This window comes from Vipera berus (genome assembly GCF_964194415.1).
Source record: "Vipera berus genome assembly, chromosome: 11".
Classification (NCBI taxonomy): domain Eukaryota; kingdom Metazoa; phylum Chordata; class Lepidosauria; order Squamata; family Viperidae; genus Vipera; species Vipera berus.
The window spans coordinates 258,599-273,908 of record NC_138214.1 but is presented as its reverse complement, the minus strand read 5'-3'; the positions used below and the strand labels follow the sequence as shown (position 1 = coordinate 273,908).

At 54.9% G+C, this 15,310-nt stretch overlaps 1 protein-coding gene across 3 annotated transcripts; it reads right to left on the bottom strand.

Annotated features, from left to right (window-relative positions):
• Positions 1-3,617: 3,617 nt before the first annotated feature.
• Positions 3,618-11,177, bottom strand: TSC22D3 (TSC22 domain family member 3). 3 transcript variants are annotated; one of them, XM_081336657.1, is made up of 3 exons: positions 10,654-11,177; positions 5,126-5,177; positions 3,618-4,627 (listed from the first exon to the last, which is right to left on the bottom strand). In XM_081336657.1, the coding sequence occupies exons 1-3, from the start codon at positions 10,944-10,946 to the stop codon at positions 4,382-4,384; spliced, it is 591 nt and encodes a 196-aa protein (XP_081192783.1). In that variant the 5' UTR covers positions 10,947-11,177; the 3' UTR covers positions 3,618-4,381. The 3 variants fall into 3 exon arrangements, 2 of the variants coding, with proteins under 2 accessions (XP_081192783.1, XP_081192784.1); XM_081336658.1 differs by lacking the exon at positions 10,654-11,177 and adding an exon at positions 5,270-8,324; XR_014027594.1 differs by lacking the exon at positions 10,654-11,177 and adding an exon at positions 6,632-10,639 and having other exon boundaries at positions 4,431-4,627; positions 5,126-5,953.
• Between the last annotated feature and the right edge of the window lie 4,133 nt (positions 11,178-15,310).

The following is a 15,310-nucleotide window of genomic DNA, read 5'->3' as shown; positions in this document are numbered from 1 at the left end:
GAAGTCAGTGGCTGGAGGCTCACCCAATGGCATGTCTGCCATGTCATAAATAATGCAGATGGAGATCAAGGGAGATGCCAGCCAGAGGTTGGCCCAGTTCTGATCCTGGGGAGGCACTTGCTCTGCGGTCCACTTCCTTCCCTATGTACAAATTCCTGGGTTGTCCAAACCCACACATTTCTGTATGCTCCCTTCCTCCAGCTGGGGAATGCGCAAACTGGGCTTTGCTTCAAACGGCCACCTTGCTCCCAGCAAGCGCTACCCATCCCTGTTCGCAGCTGCTGCCTCCTCAAGGCCTTTGTCCCACTACCTTGTCCTCACTGGCCATTATGTACCCCACTGATTTCTTTCGTCTGGGGAGGGGCAGGAGTAGGTGGGTGGAACTGAGAAATGCAGGACAAAGATTTCCCATGCCTTGCCCTGCAGGAGTCTCTGACTGGGTGACCAGGGACAGGCGGCCAAGAGGCGTTTGCTTCCCCAGAGCCCAGCAACTCTTTTCTGCACAGCACAGGCAAGAGAAAAGCTCCCAGGGAGGCTGCCTGCTTGAGGGAGGAAGAACATTCCCCACCCCAAAAACTGCCAAGAGCCCAAAGCCTTTTGCTGGATGCCAGGGGAAACCCAGGGGCCTGGGGAAGTTCTCTGGCTGGCCTTTCTCTCACCCAGCCCCACTAAACCTAAAGGGAACCGGCTCAGAACCGGATCCCGGGGTCCCTTCTCTATGGCCAGCTTTGGGGACTAGAGGCATCAGCAAATGAAGCTCAGACTGAGTCTTGGCGGGGGGGGGCAGTTAAATGGGTATTGATATAGCTACCTCTTCCTGCTGAATCTGGTTCTTCTCCACCAGGTTAATAGCAGGGATGATTGTGTGTGTAAAGTTTTGTCTCTTTATTCTTAACCACTGTTATGCAGTGGAATGGATTTTAAAATGACGATAGTCCCAAGAATTGCTTGGATCACATCACCCCAGAAAAGTGCAGCCCCCCCACCCTCCCAGCGCATTGGGGTCCAGGGGTCTCTGGAAACCACCAGGCTGTTTTTGTCCTGCATACACTTCTTTCTCTGAATTGTGCAGTGCGCATTGTCCTGTTGGAGTCAGGGTGGGCAAGGAGGCATTCTGACTTTCTCCAACACAGGCTCCAGCCCGACCCACCGCGGGTTTTTCACTTCCTTCCGCAGCGGGGTAAAGGGCATGGCAGCAAAAGAGAAGGGGACGGAGCCCCTCCGACCTCGTTAAGTACCTTCTTTTGCCCAAACGGGGCCATTCCAAGCAATCCTAAGCAAGCCCCAGCTGTGCTTTCCCCAAACGACGCGACAGGGCGGGGCTGGGATCACATTTCCCAAAATTCCCCAGCAGTCGGAAGAAGCTGCAACCGTCAGAACAAGTCCGTTCCCTCCGTGCTTGAGGGAAGCGAGCTTCTCTTGCTCGGATGTCTTCGTCCGGCCACAGCAGCAGGACAAAGCCTCTTCCCAACCTCCCCCCGCATGGCCCAGATGCCCCGATCAGAAGCTGCCCGGGCCTAGATCGAGAGGAGGTGCGGGACAACAACCCTGCAGGGCAGCTCAGCCCCCCCCCCCCGGAAGCTGTGCGGTAACGTCAGGTCACATGCGTTCTACAGGGGTCCTCATTGGCGCACACAACCTCTTGCCATCCCGTTGCTGCGGTGACTTTCCTTTCGTTTGCAAAACACGCCCAGGTCCCCAGCTCTGCGGAGGGCGCGCCCCCGCATGGCTCCACGGAGCCGATAAACAAACACGCGCCGCGCCCTGGAACAGCCCAGCCCAAGGGCCCAGCGGATGTTTGGGGAAGTGGAGCATCGAGGAACGGAGGCAAGGACCGTTTGTAGGCAACGAGAACCCTCTGAACCGGGTGGGAATCAGAGCAAGCCGCTAGTTCCCAGAGGTGGAGACGATCAGCCTCTGGATCTCCCAGTTCGTTTCCCCGCCCCAGCCGCTATTCACTGCTCCGGGCCACTTTTTATAGCGAAAAGCAGTATCTTTGATGAGGCATCGACACGCCCTCTTCAAAGGGCACCGTTTCCCCAACTTAGCGGTTCCGAGCAGTGCAGGAGCTGCCATACCCCGCACGCAGCTGCGGATCTTTCTCCTCGTGTGGTCGAACGAGCCGTTCAATCTCTTCACTGGGCGCCGAATCTGGGGCACCTCTTGGGAAGCAGAACATGCTCAGGGCGCCGAGGGAAGCGCCCTTCAGATCTTCCCCATTAAAGCCAAATGCTGGGATGACCAGAGCTTTGCAAATCACGAGGCAGGAGCTTGAAGGTGTGCAATCCGGCCAGAAGAAAAATCTCGCTGAGCTATTGGAAGAGGGAAGATGGGTTTGAAACTGTTCATTAGGCCCCCTGCGTCTCTCTTGCTTGAACCCACCTCTCCAGTGGACTCACAATGATTACCAGCCACACAAAATGAGGTGTAGCTGGTGATCACAGTTGATCTTTTGTGAGAAATGTGCTTTTGCAGCTGACAAGGCTCTATGTACTGTATAAGCATTCATGTGCTCCATAGAGTTCCTGGCTAGCTGCTTGCTGCCTTCTCAGCAGGGGTGGAGGGGATGCTGACCCCAACCAAGCTTGCAGGACAGTGGCCTCTGTCCTGCAGTTCAAGGGAGCTGCAAGACCAGGATCAGGGGCATCTTTGATAGTCCTGGGCAATCCTTTCATCTCTGATTTTGCAGGGGTTGGTGTGGGGCAGGGCAGGGCAGCTCATCTTGGGGCAATACTCATTCCGGCTGTCAAGGTCCCACCTCACAAAATCCAAAATGGCAGGTGGTTGCAGCAGCTGTATAGTGGCGTATATTCAGCCCCGTGGATAATTTAGGATTTCACTGCACAAGCACCCAAAATTCAGTTAAACAAACTACAATCAAATCAATCATGGCTATTTCTATGAATATAGCTGTTTATAAGGTAAAGGTAAAGGTGCCCCCGCACATGCGTGCTAGTCGTTTCCAACTCTAGGGGCCGGTGCTCATCTCCGTTTCAAAGCCGAAGAGCCAGCGCTTGTCCGAGGACGTCTCCGTGGTCATGTGGCCGGCATGACTAGATGCCAAAGGCACACAGAACACTGTTACCTTCCCACCGTACTGGTCCCTATTTTTCTACTTGCATTTTTACGTGCTTTCGAACTGCTAGGTTGGCAGAAGCTGGAACGAGTAACAGGCGCTCACTCTTGTTACGCGGCACTCGGGATTCGAGCCGCCAAACTGCCGACCTTCAGATCGACAAACTCAGCGTCCTAACCCACTGAGCCACCGCGTCCCTTATAGCAGTTTATATTAATGGTAAAAGGCGGCTGCTCTGCACCAGCCATCAAGATGTGTGGCAGTGTACATGCACCCCCCCCCCAAAGGTTTTCAAATGGGTAATGGGGAAGCTGCGGCCTGATCAGGTAGTCAGAGATTCTTCTAGTCACTGGAGAAACTGTGCCTTCCTGGTTTCTTCCCAGCCATTCAAAGCTTGGGGGGGGGGGAATGGAGAAATTACCCAATGGATGCTTCCATTGCTCCAATCCACCAGACCTCCTTTGCTTGGTTCCACTGCCAGTGGCCACTATACATTTTGCATGACCACCCCCCTTGGGAAAGAAGACTGATTAGACAGATGTGTATGACAATCTTTATTGCAATATCTCACTATGCACCCATCCTCAGAGTGCACTACAGAAGCAAGACACCACCCCCCCAGGAGGAGCCACCACCTCCTGCTCCCCAGACGATCCTCTTTGGACCCCATCAAGGGATCCAGGGGCTGCAGGGAACATCGATAAAGGTGATGAAACAAGCCCCCCCCCAAGGCTGTTGTCAGTAGACAAAAGTCAGTAGACAAATCACAGCAGGAGCCCCTCCCCTCTGGCTTGCAGTCCTCATTCTAGTCCGCATTTTGGCAGCTCCCCACACACCCAAGTCTGCAACAGGCGGGTGCCACACACAGAGGTCTGGCTTTTGGAGTGAGAGAGCTAGTGAGGGGCAGGGGGAAAGTCTTGCCAGCTGACCAGCTGCTCCTCTTCCTATCCCAGGATGGTGGGGGCTGCCTTTTCTCTGAGCTGCTCGAAGAAAACCTCCAACCAGAATCTAAACCAACTGTCTTTGCTCCCCCCCTCCTTCAGCACAGCCCCTTCTCTAGGGTGCTCACGGAGAGGCAAACCCGGTCTCCTTCACGGGGAACAGCCCTGTGCCCACAGCAACTCCAATGCAGCCTTGCTCCTCTTCTCAGGAGCGTCTGGCCTACCCCAGGAAGGGGTCACAGGCGAAGGGCCTCCGTCAGGCCCCCTACAGAATCCTCCACAGGAGATGTGAGTAAACCACATTGGCTTGGAGATCAAGTTGAAGCAGTTCTGTGGCTCTGCCCACCCCACGGACAGAGCCACCTTACACCGCAGAGCCCACCCTGTGCTGGGCTGGGGCAGCTGCCCCTTGGCTCTTCTTCTCGGCCACGGGGCCCTCCAGGAGCAGGTGGGAGCGGAACCTCTGCAGCTGCTCAGGGCTGGCCAGGTTCTTCAGCAAGCTGTTCTCCCGCTCCAGGCGGCCGTTCTTCTCCGCCAGCACCTTGATCTGCTCCTTGAGCACCTCCACCTCCTCCCGCACTGCGTACATCAGGTGGTTCTTGACCAGATCCTGGAAAGAGGAGGAACAAAGTCCCGGTGAGTAAACAGAAATGTGGCTTCTGCGCGAGTTCCGTGGCCGGCAGCTCTCGTGTCCCGAAAGCACCAAGACTGGATTTTTGTCAGAGAGCACCCGCGCCCGCGAGAGAACCGCAGCACAGTGCAGCGGCGAGAGTCTGCCGCCCTCCAGGAAGAGAGAAGGCCCGCCTTCTCCCGCTAGCTCCAAAATTAACCCGCAGCCTGGAGGCCCCCGAAAATTCGCCACTAAAAGGCCGGAGCAGCAAGGCCACGGTTCTCTGCATCTACTCCGTTAAACTCTTCCTGCGGAACTGCAGCCCCGATCTGAGCCCTGCGCCGGAATATACCGGCCGTTTATTTTTGGGCCAGAGTGAAGGGAGCGGGGCGTTCCCTCGCCTCCTCTCCGCCGGCAAGTAGCGCGGAGCCGCAGCGCAACACGTTGGCGGCGGGCGGCGGGCCAGCGCGCGTCCTCACCTCCCACCGAGACACTCACCATGGCTTGCTCGATCTTGTTGTCGATGGCGACCACGCTGGCCCCGGACGCGCTGCAAGAAACAAGAGAACGGCGTCGTCGTAAGCACGCGAGACAGGCGGGCCCGCCCGGCTAACCCTCTCCCCAGCCTGACGCCGCTTCTACCTGTTGTCTAACTTGACCGAGACCACGTCCGCCCCCAATAGGGAGGAGAAGAAGGAGATGGAGAAGTTGTGCAACTGGTAGACAGCCACCTCCATCGGGAACGGGTACACGCCAGTACTCATGGTCGGGAGGGGAGAGCACGGAGAGCCCGAGAGAACGGAACACAAAACGACGGCCGGAAAGAGGTGCAGCTATTTCGGCGTTCGCCAGCCTTATATAGGAAGGTTCTCGAGACGTCACATGGTCTCAGCGTGCTATGCAAATTAGGCCACGCCTCTCCTGCCGGTCGAGCCGCGCCCCGCATTCGCGAGCCCCAGGCGAGACGCGCAGCTCTTTCCAGCTGCAACAACCGCGAGGAAGCTGCAGTCCCGGGGCCGAAGGCGCAGCGGGGCGGCTGCAAATTGTGGAAGTAGGGCCAAAGCATCCGAAGGGCGCCAGTCGGAGACGCTGCTGGCACTGGGCCCCCCGCGACGTGAACGAAAGCAGCACTTTTCCCATTTCTGCGGCTCCAGACCGGGACCCGGTGGTCCTTTGTCTAGGACGCCGGTTGTGAAAGCGGACAGCGGCCTTTGAAGGACGGGGCCTCCGGATAGCTTCATCCGATCCCCCCCCTACCGCTGTGGACTCGGAGGCAAGTTCCGGGGCTGTAGGAGACATACGGGACAATGCCGCTTTCATCCTCTCCTGCAAAGAGAAGACCCGCTTAGCCGCAGGGCAACGTGCCACCTCCTCATCCCCCGGATTCACACGTTCGACCCCTTGCAACACCCTGCCAACCACCGCCACCCTTTAATCTGCCTTAGCTACTAACGAAGGCGTTGTAAAAGTGGAGGCCGAGTCAGAAATGTAAAGTATTGCCCAAGCGCAGCGCAGAACTAGGTTGAGAGGTTGGCAGTTACGTAAGAAGCCACCCAAACATGTTGTTGTTGCGACTTGGTGAGGCCAGAGGTGAGCCAAGCAGCGGCTGTCTGACCGGATTAGGGGGACCTCTGGCGGCCACTCCTTCCGCGCGCCCTCCCGCCTCTCCCCATAGGGAGAGAGGGCTCCCCCTGGCTCTGCGAGTCTCCAAAAGCTTGTCCTCTCATGGCCTCCCTCTGGCCTGGGAAGCAGGAGTGGGCATCCAGAAAGGGGAAGGAAGCCCGCTCGGCAGGCCACTCTTGTGGAGGATCGGGGTGGGGGGGGGCATGGCAGCAGGCACAGCTGGGTCTTTTCCTTGCCACTGCGAAAGAGGCCTTGCCCTGCCAGAGGCTACTGGGATTGGGACTTGTGTCTTTCCCAGCTCCCTTTTCCACCAGTGCTGCTCCCTAAAGGTTGGTCTTCCCTGCAGGCACCAAGAGGGCTTGGGGTGGCAGGTTGACAAACCGAGGCCTGTGCTTGGCGATGTGCACAGAGTTCTCTTCAGGGCAGAAGCCCCTTGGTAGGCATCTCTCCTTGGTGCCCTCTGGTAGTAAAGCGGAATGTTGCTCAGGATTCAGGCAGTGGCAGGAGGAGACAGCAGCTCCAGAGAGGAGGGAGGGTGAGGTGGTTTTCCTGGAGAAGCAGCGGCTGCACCACCATCTATCGAAAGAGGCTCTCTTCCTCTGCTCGTCTTGGGGCAAGAATCCTGGCAGCTGTAGAGTGAACCACTTGCTGCTTGGCGGCCACTCCCTTTGATGGAGGCCTTGGCAGAACTCCCAGTTCTGAGCATACTGGCACGCCAGCACATGGCCTGGGTGGGGCATGCAGCACATGGCTGCCTTGTGCTCGCTCACTCCACAGTCTGGGAACCAGAAGGAATTCCCTTCCCACCCCACGGTGTTCAGGCTGTACAGGGGGCAGCAAGCCCCAGCATCTTTGGCTGGCCTTGTCAAGGGCTCTGCAACCAGGTTCCCTAAAAGGAAACCATTCCCTCAGTGGGAGGGACGGAGGAGTCCCTGTTTCAGGGAGGCAGCTGTTCCTTCCAAGGATTGAAAATGAGATTCTTTGAAAGGGTGAGAAGAGCTCAGGGGGCTCCTTAGGGGCATATGCTGCCCAGGAAGTTTTTAACATCCACCACTGCTAAACCTGCTAAACCTAGATCTGTTGACTGAGCTCCACTGGGTTGTCAGCAGAGTTATAATCTTAAAGGTTTGTTTTCAAATTGGGGCACTGAAAACTTAGTCTTCCCAGGTGTTATTGTCTGCATGGGATCCTGCACATGCAAAGTCCTAGAAACACATCTTTTCCAGCCTGTTTTCATTGGTGCCACTTGAATACATGTGGATATGTCAGCACCAGCACATTTTGGCTGGCGAGTTTCTGTAACTGCCAGGTAATCATCTCCTTCCTTCTGCCTGGAAGATCTGTGCAGCTTGTGAGGGCTCATCCCTGGAGAAGGCCAGCAGCCCCTTCATGCAAGTTCTTGAACAGAAAAGATCAAGGCTGGGGAGGAAAGAGGCCCCAGAAGAGAGAGAAGGGCTGTGCTTCTCTGCTCCAGCAGCCTCACTGTTGTTTATATTCACATACAGACTGCATATCAGTGACCCTTGCAATGCACACTAAGCCAAAAAACATAGCTTGCCCATCCAAAAAGACATTCTGGCTTAGTATACGATGTGAATATCAATCCACATCTCTGAACTGGATCAGCATTCCCTGACTTTCAGCCACTCTTTGGGGCCTATAACTGGCTTACGCAGAAGAGTGCCCCACGCTTTGATAAACTTCTCATCCTGGATCATGTCACAATGCAGGATTTGTGATGCGGGGAAGACTCCCTTAGCAGCTGCCTCCCCTGCTCACTCTGCCTGGCTGGGAAATAAGGAGAGCATAGGGGGTGCTCCTGGGGAGCAAAGAGAAATGCCCCCCTGCCCAGGCAGCTGGCAGGCCTGGAGGTTGCCAGCTTCCCTGGAGGACAGAGCAGCAGTGGCGGCATTGTGAGTTTTGGGTCACTGTTGTTGGGAACATGTACCAAGGCCAGGAAAAGGGTCTGAGGAGAATGCCCTCCCTTGCTCCTTGCAACAAGCCAAGATTTGTAAAAACTACTTTTCTGTGCTATCTGTTGGCTGACTTCACTCCTCTCCAAATCCTAGCCCAAGACATGAAGCTCTTGCTGTTTTTACCACCCCCTGAAATTCCTGTGGGGGTCTTTGGGCTCCATGTGGAATCAGCATTCCCATTTTGATGGGTCCCCCTCTCAGGGTCTGCAGGGATGAATGGGTGGCGAACACAAGATCAGCTTTTCTGATGCCAAATAATGGATCAGCTCCTGAAGGGAGACCTTAATGGCTCACCAGCTGAGCAGTACCTTGTCTGGCACCGCTGATCCCATTCATTCCATGCGGGTTAATTGTTCCTGAACAGTTAAATCTGCCAGCTGCTTTATAGGTGCTCTTCATTCAGCTGAGGGGATCCTGCAGAGCCCTGAGTCTTTGAAATAATGGGGTGGGGAGGGCTGGGAGTGGTACTCATTGCCCTTCCCACCACAGTCCAGTCAAGAAAGCAGAATGGGGAGGGAACCTGAAGATGTGTCTTCTAGTTGAGTGCCCAGCAGAAGAAGCAATGCACATGCCTGTCACCATCATGCATCTCCCCTTGTAGAAGGCCAATTGCCTTGAGCCAGGAACCAGTTAAGGCCACTGCTACCTTCCCCAAGAGTGCCCATTGTGCTAACACCTGCATCCCATCAGCCTCTCACACTGCACATCTGACATCCCCACAGTGCCTGACCAATAAAACAGGGTAGGAAAACTCGATGGTCCCAACATATCACTCCCTCTGAAGCTAGCAGGTGACTGTCACTTTCAACTCTATTGCAACCATCAGCCACAGAACTTCCATCCTGGAGTTTGGCTCTTCCTGCACACACTCCTGACTGCAGAGCCTCTGGCCACCTTCAAGTGGGTGCCCTTTGATCAAGTGTAGCCCCAGTAACGTTTCTTGAAAGCTTGAAGCTGCTAATGTGACCAGCCTAGTAGTTGTGGTCCTCAGCGGTACCTGAGGGAGCTGAAGTCAGGGGTTGCCATCAAACCAGCAGAGCCTCTGAAACTCAACCATCTGCTCTGGCCAAGTTTCCTTACGCACTGCTTGGTGCAGGACGAGACTCTGGGCACTGCTTAAGGAAACTTGGCCCAGAAGCCTGAGCAGAGACTAAATGCAGCCAAGCTTGATGATACAATCAATGAAACCAGGAGCTGCACTTCTAGCCTGAGGATCCGAGGAGAGCTGGGTCCCTTCAGAATAGGCAGCCCTTTCCCCTTCATGATCTCGTAGTATGGACCTTCTCCCTTGCCCAGCTAGAAAGCGCAAAAGAGGATGGAGTCCTTTGCCTCCCCAGATCCCAGCCTCTTAGGTTGCACATTTGGGAGGAAAAGCTGCCAGGATGCTTCTCAGGCGAAGCAGGTCTCAGAGGAACCAGGGGAGCCGGCACTCACCAGATCAGCTGATGTGAGCAGGGTGCTCAAACAAGCACCACTGCTGACTGACACGTTCATCCCAGGCTTCAATCATGCCAGGCTCTCGCACTCCCTGTGCCCGCCTGCCAGCACAATCCCTGGCCGGCCCATACCACCAATGGAGGGGGGCAATGCAGCAGCTCTCAGAGGAAGCCCTTGATAAGTCTCAGCTGCCCTGGGGGCTGAGGCAGGCTGACTCCCAGTTGATGGGGGTGGTTGAGGCAGAGGGGCAGCCTAACTGGGCTCTGTTCCTTGCCATTTCCTTGACCCCAGAGCAAGCCCTTCCCTGCCAGCATTTCCTTCAGGCAGTACCCAAACTGGAACCTCTTCCAAGACCAGAGGAAGAGAGGCACACCCAGCCTGCCAGGCGCACCTTGTCACGAGGAGACCTGCCTCCCCTGCAACACTCGACCAACACAGTAGCTACAGAAATCCCCATTTCCCTGGGAAAGAAGCCACGCCCACTCCTATGAAATGACGCTCAGGGCGGGGCTGTCTTTGGTCAGCCACAACCGTCCCACAGGCACTCCCAGGGCAAAGTCCTCTCGGACACCTGCCCGGTTCCAGCAGCGAGGCAGGTTATAGGGTCACTTAGGCCGCCGTTGGGGAGGGGCCGTTTTTGCCCCCACAAGCCAACAGAGATGGGAGACAAGTGTCTTCTCAGTGCCTGTGGCTGCCCACAGATGGTACGCCCGGAGCCCAGCGAATGCTGGCCCCTAGGCCCTCCTCCCCACCCAGGATGGCCCTGCTGCATTTTCAGGGCAAACGAGCAGGGAGAAGTCTTGAACGGGGAAGGGTCCCAGGAACTGCTGCCCGGTCCCAGCCGGGAAGCCTTCAGAAAGGAGCTTGTCGTCTGGGCTCTTCCCCGCCCAGGCCATCTGCCGTCGGTTCGCCTTCCCCAGGCAAACAGCCCCCCCTCGCCGCTTCACCGGGAATTCCCTCACCGGCAGCCGTCCGGCAGCCCTCACCCACCTGTGGAAGAAGAGCAGGATCGAGAGCAGCGTTTGGTCGACGTTCCGGTTGCGGATCCCGCGGCTGAGGAGGTAGCGGGGGTCGCGCACCACCGGTTCCAGGGAGTCCTGCCGCATGAGGCGCCTCAGCTCGGGCGCGGCACCGAGGCTCTCGCACGCCAACTGCTCGCGCAGCTGGAGGAGGGGGCTGAAGTTGCTGTTGTAGCCGAGGGGGCCGTTGGCCAGATCCAGGCAGCAGCTGCAGCAGTCCAGCCCCACCGGCGAGCGGCGTTCCTTCAGGGGGGAACTCGACATTCCGGTCCCGGCCAGGAGGCCCAAGCGAGCGGCGCGGAGAGGTGGCTCGGGTGGCTGGTGACTGGCACCCTTCGCCGGCGCTCGGGGACAGGCAGCTAGCCCCGAGGCGGCTGTGTCAGTCTCTGCCCTGCTGGCCGGGAGGTCTCTCCAAGGTCTCCGCGTCTGCCCCGCGGCCTCGGCTAGTTGCTGGATCGGTCGGTATCACGCCCCATCCGGTGCGCTCAGCTTCGCTTTGCGCACCGGACTGTTCGGCCAGCAGCCCCCCTCGTTGCCTTCCTTCGCCTCCCGGCCCGCCCCTTCCTTCGGCTCCGACCCGGATTGGTGAGCGCTGCTCGGTTCTCCCCCCTCCCGGGCTCCTTCAGCCGATACAAGGTCCGTCTCGAGGGCGGCGCCTCCACAACGGCGGGGGGCGGAGCGCTTGACTTGCGGAGGAGGGGGAAGAGGCGCGCGTTCCGCCTGCTCTCGTGGGTCCCGGCCGGGCAGCTCTCCGGTGCGCTTGATGGCGGACGGCTGCGAAGCCTTTATTGGCCAGCTCGGGCGCAGCGCGGCCGAGGGTCTTCCCGGGCTTATGGCGCGCGGGAGGCGGTTTTCCCGGTTCGACCGCTGGCCAACGTGGAGCCCGGGGGTCCGGGGCGCGCGCGCCGGGCTCCTCTGGCTCTTGTCCGCTGCTGCTCGGTCACCCGCTCTGGCTTTTCTCCCCTCAACTGATCCCGAGTTCCTTTCAAACCTGCCCCCCCCCCCCGCGCCAGGTTTAGAAGAGACCTCGCTATGGTGAGCTGGGAAAAGCGGATGGATGGTCCCAGGGAGCCCTTCGGGGAGGCTAACCTGTTCTTCTGGGTCTGGAATTCAGAGAACAGGATTACCCGGCGGGGAGGAGAGGCAGCGCAGCCCACGTGCTTGCATATGTTTCTGAATACTCCCTTGTTGTTGTTAGCTGCGAAGTCGTGTCCGACCCATCACGACCCCATGGACAACGTTCCTCCAGGCCTTCCTGTCCTCTATTTTATTTATTTATTTTTAATTCCATTTATATCCCGCCCTTCTCCGAAGACTCAGGGCGGCTTACAAGCTTAGCAGTAGCCTTCATTCTATGTATATGCCTGCTTATTAGGGCTTTCACACACACACACACACCCAAGCGGCATTATTACAAAGTCAGCTTAATTGCCCCCAACAATCTGGGTCCTCATTTTACCTACCTCGGAAGGATGGAAGGCTGAGTCAACCTTGAGCCTGGTGGGATGCGAACCTGCACTAATTGCAGGCAGCTGGTGTTACTTAAGGAGGCCATCTACCATCTTCTGGAGTCCATTTAAGCTCTCGCCTCCTGCTTCAGTGGCTCCATCCAGCCACCTCCTTCTCCGTCGTCCCCTTCTTCTCTTGCCGAATACTCCCTTCCCCCCATGCAAATTTAGACGCCGCCGCCAGTGTGCTGGCCAAGCTCACTCGGGAGAGGAGGGCGATGTCACACTTCGCGGGAGATGCCTGCGGCCTCTTCCTCCCCTTCTAAGGCGGTGGCTGTGACACCCTGGGTGCACAAGCCCCTGCAACGGGTCGTACTTTCGGGCCAACATTCTGCTCTTGGCTGCTGTGGGGTCCTAGCCCTGCTTTCCCTGTCCGGCTCCCGGCTGCTTCCTCCGTGTCCAGCAGGGGGCCTTGAAGCCTCGAGTCCGACCCTGCTCCCGTTGCCCAAACTGCAGCTGGCAGTGCCCTAATGCTTCCGCAGGGAGGGAGCCAGGTAAGAGGCAGACCCGGAGAGTGCCAGAATGGGGATGTCCCCCCCCCCAGCCTGTGCCTTTGCCGTGTCCCCCCAGGGTTCCAAAGCCATCTATGGCTGCCTGCACTGAAGCAGAACTGGAGGAAAACCGGGGAGGAATATTTGTGAACAGTGAACAGAGTTAATTTCAAGAATGTTATTGTAGATGGCATAAAAATGATGTTGCAGAAGAGGCACATCAGCTGTTCTGGATAAGACCAAGATTGAATTGAATGATGAGCTAACATGAATGATAAAGAAAACATGTTTATATTATATATTCAGATGAAGCTGGTTGATGTATTAATAATTAAAAGGGACATATGAATAACAAACTAGAAGAGTGATTTGAATAATGTATCTGTGCTGGATTTATAAAAAATAAAAATGTAGTTAATCTTTGCTAACCTTTAATGAACTTTTGCTGACCAGGAATAATGTGTCGGGGTTCTTTTCATGATTGAGAGATGAGAATGGGAAGAAGGGAGGATTTGCTGTATTAAAAGAAGATGTTACAAAAATTGTTTATATTTGTTGTGATAAGGGGGAAGTTACTTCTTTAAGTTTCTTTCTCCTCCTCCTCTCCTCTCTTGTTTTCTGTACCTATTTTTTCTTTTTATTATCATATAGTTTTTTTAAGTTTTTATCTTTTAAACTGTAATTATTATTATTACTAATGTGGATATATTATTGAATTGTATTTAAATCACTGGGAGTCTGAATGATTTGACAGTGTACAAATGTAATAACAATAGTAGCTAAAGGGAAGGATAGTAACTAAAGTTTCAGTTTTGCTGTTTCTCACCTTCTGTAACACGTGTCTGTCCCTTCCAAATGTTCTCAAACACTGAAACTTGGGGAGGACCTGGGTGTTTCCAGCAGATGCTGGCCCTGCTTTAGCTTTCTCTGCCTTGCTGAGCTGCCTCTCCTGGCCACCAGGGGGCAGGAGCACAGAGTGGGCAGGACCAGTGGAGTTCATCTTCCTTTGTAGACCCAGCTTTCTCAAATGCAGAAACAAGCCAGGTGAGATCTTAAATAAAACCACTCCTTTAACCTGTTGTTCTGGACACTTCGCATGCAAAAACAAATCCTCTTCTGGGAAGACGAGCAGAAGGGAACTAGCTCTTCCTCTACCCCAGAGTTAGAGGGTTACTAAGCCAAGACTGAACACAGAATCGGAGCTGGAGGGGACCTCTGATATCGTCCCAGCCAAATGGCTGTCCAATCCATTTTTGAAAACCTCCAGCGATGGAGCATCCAAACCCCCAGGAGGCAAGCTGCTCTCACTGTCAGGTTCTCCTTCCTTCTTAGGGTTAGGGTTAAGGTTACGTCACCATGAACTCCGAGAGCAAAATGGACATCGCCAACAAACTCAGAATACTTGGGTATGGTTAGGAGGGCACTGACTTTTCTTGGCTGACCCATCTATGTTTCCTGGTAAAATACATGGGAAAATCCCATTGGAGGAAAATTCCACTTAGGGTAAGGGTTAGGTCACCGTGAACACATAGAGAAAAATGGACATCATCAACAAACTCAGAGTGCTTGGGTATGGTTAGGAGGGCACTGATGTTTCTTGGCTGCCCTATCTATGTTTCCTGGTAAAATACATGGGAAAATCCCATTGGAGGAAAATTCCACTTAGGGTAAGGGTTAGGTCACCGTGAACACATAGAGGAAAATGAACATCGCCAACAAACACGGAGTACTTGGGTATGGTTAGGAGGGCACTGACGTTTCTTGGCTGCCCTATGTTTCCTGGTAAAATACATGGGAAAATCCCATTGGAGGAAAATTCCACTAAGGGTTAGGGTTAGGTCACCATGAACTCATACAGCAAAATGGACATTGACAACAAATTCGGAGTGCTTGGGTATGGTTAGGAGGGCAGTGACTTTTCTAGTCTGCCTTATCTATGTTTCCTGGTAAAATATATGGGAAAATCGCATTGGAGGAAAATTCCACTTAGGTTGTATCTCTCTTTGAGAAGCTTTCACCCATTACTTCTTGTCCTGCCCTCTGGTGCCCTGTAGAATAGGTCCATCCTCTCTTTTGAGAGCCATTGTGGTGTAGGTTTGTGGACAAGATGGGCAGAGGGCGGCTCTGGTTCAAATCACCAGATGACTTTGTTAATCACTTTGTTTCAGCTCAATTTAGCTCACAGGAACGTTGCGGGAGAAAAATGAAGAGTAAGCGCTATTTATGCTGTCCTGAACTTTTGAAGAAAAGGAGGGATGTAAGTTGGGAAAAAACATATTGAAATTTGGCTGTATGCCTGCTTCTGCTTCTTAGAGCATGTGTGACTCTGGGGGTGAATTTTATAGCATCTCTTGCACTTACCTTTTTGAAGGAAAGTGTTGGAGATGGTCGCTCTTGTGGTGAGACATGGATGGTGGGGTGCAGTTCTTTGGACCGTGCTGGATCCTTCAACAGGTCATGATATAATTGTATTTTCTGGGCCCTCTGCGAGGTTGGAGCTGGAAGTATTGTTTCACAGTAGAGGTGGTGGTGACAGCCGTGGTTATTTACATAGCTTATATAGTTCTGGTGCTTCTTATGTAGAGATCTTTAGTTAACAGGAGAGGAAGGAATGGTTGAGTCATTGGCC